We start from the raw sequence: 5,381 nt of genomic DNA, 5'->3' as shown, positions 1-5,381 counted from the left end.
AGTATTTCATCTCCTGTCTCTTTGCTCTCTCCTGCCCTGCTCGTCTTGACATCCCTTGAGTGAAAAGTAGTTAACGATTTGCCCAGAGAATTACAGAGACTGAAAATCGGACTGGGAAATACAGCCTTGCCTTATCACAGAAGCACAGAATTTCCTGAGTTAGGATCCATTAGTGTCATTGAGTCCAACTCCTGGCCCTCCACAGGACATCCCAAGAATCACACCATGTGCCTGAGAGAATTTTCCAAACACCTCTTGAGCTCTGTCAGGCTGGTGCTGTGACCACTGCCCTGGGGAGCCTGCTCCAGGGCCCAACCACCCTCTGGGGGTACAACCTTTTTCTAATATCCAACCTAAACCTCCCCTGACACAGCTCCAGGCCATTCCTTCAGTCCTGTCACTGGTCACCACAGAGAAGAGATCAGTGCCTGCCCCTTCTCTTCCCCTCATGAGGAAGCTGTAACTGCAATGGGGTCTCCCCTCAGTCTCCACCAGACTGAACAGAACAAGTGACCTCAGCTGCTCCTCATATGGCTTCCCCTCCAGGCCCTTCATCCTCATGGCCCTCCTTTGGACACCCTCTAACAGCTTCGTGTGTTTCTCAGATTGTTGCACTCAAAACTGCACATAATATTCGAGGTGAGGCCACACCACTGCAGAGCGGAGTGGGACAATCACCTCCCTATATTGCAAAGCAATATAGCTGAAATATAAAAACTCTTTCAAATGGATTCATCAAAATTAGGCTGGTTTCACAAACAAGTTCCTTCAGAATTCTTGAGTCTGGCATGAAAGGGTGGATGAGAAAGACTACACTAATGTTCAAAGTGCTGGAAAGATGGAAAGCTAAGGAATTTCTCCTGAGCTGCTGCTAGTAATATATAGTAACATCAGAGGGCGGCAATTAGCAAGGAATGACTCTTGAAGCTACTCTTTGCTTCAGAGACAGTGAACTGAATAAGGTGACATTTGGTGGAGATAGTTATATCTGTGGAGGACCCAGGTTTGCTTAGTGAAACAACTGATAGATAGAATTTCATTAATGATCTCAATTCCAAAACCACCCTAACAAAAGTTTCCTGATCCAGGAATATAAAAGCAATATAGCAGACTGAACTGAGCAGACAATCACTGTTACAATATAGAAGCAATATAGGGACTGTTGTGTTGTATGCACAATCTAGTATGAACATAAAGGAGGAGGAAAGAGAGGATGATAACACAGAAGTAGTATTCTCAGGACTACTTCTTGCGAGAGGTTTCTCTAGTCCTTGTACCTAATTTTTGTTCTCACCTATGTACATCCCTGTCAGAAACTTAGCTGTGATGGAGCTAAATGAAATAGTAGTGTACATCTGCTTAACATGGGATTCTTATTCATGTAGGCTCATCTTTTGGGAATTTCACATTTGGATTGGTGTTCACAGGAAAGGGCTGTGGGGAAATTCCTTTACCTGGGCTCCTTAACAGTAAATGGAAACAGAGATGCTCCTACTTACCCACAAGAACTTAATTTACATGCTGTAAACTTGCACTTGGAAAAGCTGATCTTTGTCATTGGACTTGAAAGGGAGTGTGAGTGTCCAGTCTTGTCTAGGGCAAGGGAGTAAAATATTAAATTTATGAAATTATGCCCTTATTAAAACATGTATTTTTTTTAGGGCATAGAATATGTTTCAATTAAAATCTACTCTGAAAATCAATACAATTTGCTTCAAATATTGAGATACTGTTATTTTTCTGAAATAAAGAATTTTATTTAGAAAATGTATGAAAAATGTTAACTTTAATGAACTCTTCCTGTTTCTTGATTGAAACAATTTCTGAAATTCAATCTATTTCCATAACTGGTTTTGATTTCCGTGAAACTGGTTTTGGTTTACCTATCATTAATTACATATATTTTTCCCAGGTCAGCTCCAAATTTCAAACCTCTGTGATACCAGGAAGCTGTTTTGTTTCTCTTGAATGTCTCTGATTTTATAAACTGTGAAAAATACCATTGACAAAGTGCTGTGCTATCACTGAAGGTGTTTGTTCTTATTTTGTCTGCCAAAACATCGAACAAGCAAAGCTTGCACTTCCAAGCACTTTAACCAGAATTTACAGCATGTATGTGTGCAGCCTTACCTCTACCTCCTCTAGCAGACATCTCCATACTCTTCCTTCCTAAGTGAATGTTTCCATCTCTCAAGACATTCATTCAAGCCACTGGCAGCAGAAGACCCCTCATGCAGAATTTTACAAGTTCTTGTATGCCATTGGTCCATGATGCCATCTAGCATTCTCTTTTACCCACCCAACTGCAGGCTGTTCTAGCCACATCAGTGAAAAAGTGCAATGTAGTTGTTAGAAAAAGAACAAATATCTAATGTATGCCATTAAAAATTCATCTAGAGGTAGTTAAGTGTTAATACCCAAGTACTTGCTTGTGTGACCTTTCTATTACTGCAATTGCATCAATGGTTTCAGTGTCTTTGCAGACATTTCTCTATAGTTAAGTTAAATTCCCTCCGAATTTGGAAGAAAGGAAGATAAATGAGCTGGCCATCTCAGTAAAATCCAGCTAGACTTGTTATGTAAAGAGAAACTTTTAAGATAAACTGTTTTATTGAAGATAAAAAAGATTTAATTTGAAAAGAGTCTGAAGCACCTAAGCTTAAAAATAAAATTTATTAAAATACATAGAGCATTGTCTCTATTCAAATTACTTAATTGTGGCTGGTGGCATTTGTTGGATTGAAGGAGGTGACACAAAGGGGTCAGGAGAGTGTTTCATTCTACCTTTCTTTTAAATATTTTGTTTTCCTGTGATAAAAATACATGGATTATTTCCTCAGGTAAACTGAGTGATGGAAAGTTTGAACAAATGGAAGTATTATAGGTATTTGCCACAGTTTAACCCCAGCCAACCACTAAGCTCTCCTGAAAATTGAAAAATGTGCCATGGTGGGAACTGTCAGGAAGGAAAAGATTAAATAAACTAAGAATCTGGCCAGACTCATTATTATACTTGCACCATTCTGGTGAAGTCAGCTTTCCACCAGAGTTAATGATTACTTGTATGCGTCACTCTGAGAACGCTGTAGGAGAGAGGTTACTGAAGAGTGTAGTTCTCAGTTCCCAAGACAGTTTGTCCACTGCCCTCTCAAATTAAACCATCTTGTACTACATGTGTAGTCCTCCTCCATAGTACAAAATAGACAAATAACTTTTTCACTTAACACATTGCATTGGTGCTCTGGGGGCAGTGCCAGGCCTGGCTGTCCCTGCCCAGCCTCCCTCAGTGCCCAGTACCTCTGCTACTCAGGCCATTTCCCAAATAGCCATTGCTGAGACGTCATCATATTTCACCCCACAATCAGAATACTCTCCTTTTTCTGCTCTCCAGTTGCTCTCCAGGTGCTCCTCTATGAGCCTCACAAATACCTTGCAATGCTCTTGGTCCTCTCCTAGTAAAACCACACATGTTTTAGGAGAGTACTTTTGTCACCAAAAGGTATATAAGGGTAGAACTCAGCACTAATGTGGGTTAAAGAATACCCACCCTTGCCAAGTGAGGCTGTACCACCTACAGCAAGTAATTAAAGATTAATCAAGCTCTGGAACAAATAAGGAGTAAAAGAATGAAAGGGTGAGAACTACCCCTTCAGCATAAAAATCTTGGTTATAGCTCTCATCCAAGGCCTGCTTGTGTATTTTGTATTAAACAGATACTAGAATAAGCAACCAAAATCCACATTTCTGCACACTTCATCAACCCAAGAGCATTTCCAGCATTTTTGCACACAGTTAGCATTGACTTGGATCTAAAAACCACTTCCATAGCAAGAGAGATCCTTAGAAAGCATGCTGAACAGACTGTGGTGTTGTCATTAGGGCATTCTAAGAGCACGGGGTATAAAATTTCTTGGGCACCTAAGGGCCTGCACTTGTTCATCTTGCTCTCTGAGTGCTCCAACTATTCACATAAAGTGCTCATCAACTTGTACTGCATATTTGCCTTTAGGGCTGCTCCATAGAGGCTGTGACTGTCACACTGCAGGTTTTCAAAGTCCTCTCTTAATTAAGGTTTACCACACTAAAGCCTTCATAAAGCATCTTCTTCTGGCAATACCTGCTTTAGTAGCCCAGCAGATGAATATCTGCAGAAACAAAAGTCACTAGTACTGAGGACTGGATGTCCATATTTTATGTATGTTCAGGTTTTCCTTCAGACTAGCCTGATCCTCTGGATTGAACACCCATTAGTGACTGAAGTGTGCTGAGGAGCATCAAAACTGCACCCTTGGAGCATCAAAAACTGAAGCACCTGAATGACTGCCTCTTTTCTTAAAGCTGGTGTTCACAGTGTATGTGCCCACATCTACACTGTCGCAACAGAATTTCACGGTTCAGAAAAGTAAGTTGGTGTCTCAGTAAGTCTGTACTTTGGAAAACACAGTGGTGTATCCCATGCTGAATGGAATTCCTAAATGAAGATTAGGTATTGTAAGTGTCTAATGATTACTTCCATCACTGAATTTGCCAGCATAATTTATATTAAATTCAAACTGTTTGAAATTTTCCTTGTGGCCACAAAGGCTCCACAGCATTTGTAATTGAAAAACACAATTCAAAACCCTTACAGAGAAGAGAAATCAAATCAGAAGGATTTGAGGTAATCTGTAGCTGTTGGAATTATTCTATCTGCATGATACAATACATATTTTCATTGAGAATAACAACTTCACCTGACATTACTTCGTTTAAGATATCTGCAGGAAAGCATACTCCCAGCCTTATCCTGGCACTGGAACATGGTGTTTTCTTCCAAACGTCAGAAAACTCTCATGAAAGCTCCTCACCTCCTCCCGTTGGAGATTATCACTACACTCTCGGTCCCTCGGGTTTCCCTCCAGCTCGGGCAGGCAGGCGAGTCTCTGCAGCCCAACAAACCCCTTTCCATCTCGGTGGGCAGGCAGGATGCTGCAGATCCCGAGACCCCGCTCCAGCTCGGCGGGCACATGGGATCCTGCAGCCCCTCAAACCCCTATCCATCTCGGTGGGCAGGCGGGCTCCTGCAAGCCCCAAACCCCCCATCCCCCCCCCCCCCCACCGCTGCCCTGCCGCGCCGCCCGCACCGCGCTGGCGGGGACTCCCCATTGCGCTAAGTTCGCTGCTCCACAGGTTAAAACGTGTCGTGTTCGGCGACTGCGTGGCAGAACGTGCCTTGAATTTCCAAATGCAGTTTTTCCAAAGCTTGTTGTAACTTCCCTTACATTTTACAAAAAGGGAGAGAAAAGGCTGCTTCTCGGTCGGAGAGGCTCGGGACCGGATCAAGACAAAGGACATCCCGCCTGGGCATCAACATCTGCCGTGCAGGTTCTCGAGGAGCGAGA

General features: G+C 42.4%; 1 protein-coding gene across 1 annotated transcript in view; it reads right to left on the bottom strand.

Moving 5' to 3' along the window:
- The window catches only part of DNAJC3 (DnaJ heat shock protein family (Hsp40) member C3), a 35,653-nt gene extending 30,645 nt beyond the window's left edge, over positions 1-5,008 (bottom strand). Inside the window, exon 1 of the mRNA XM_031059558.1 lies at positions 4,939-5,008. Coding sequence (XP_030915418.1) covers positions 4,939-5,008 — 70 coding nt within the window. The remainder of the gene's footprint in view (positions 1-4,938) is intronic.
- Positions 5,009-5,381: the final 373 nt, after the last annotated feature.

This window comes from Geospiza fortis, unplaced genomic scaffold (genome assembly GCF_000277835.1).
Source record: "Geospiza fortis unplaced genomic scaffold, GeoFor_1.0 scaffold84, whole genome shotgun sequence".
Classification (NCBI taxonomy): Eukaryota; Metazoa; Chordata; class Aves; order Passeriformes; family Thraupidae; genus Geospiza; species Geospiza fortis.
The sequence above is the reverse complement of the archived record's forward strand: the minus strand, read 5'-3'. Positions and strand labels throughout refer to the sequence as shown.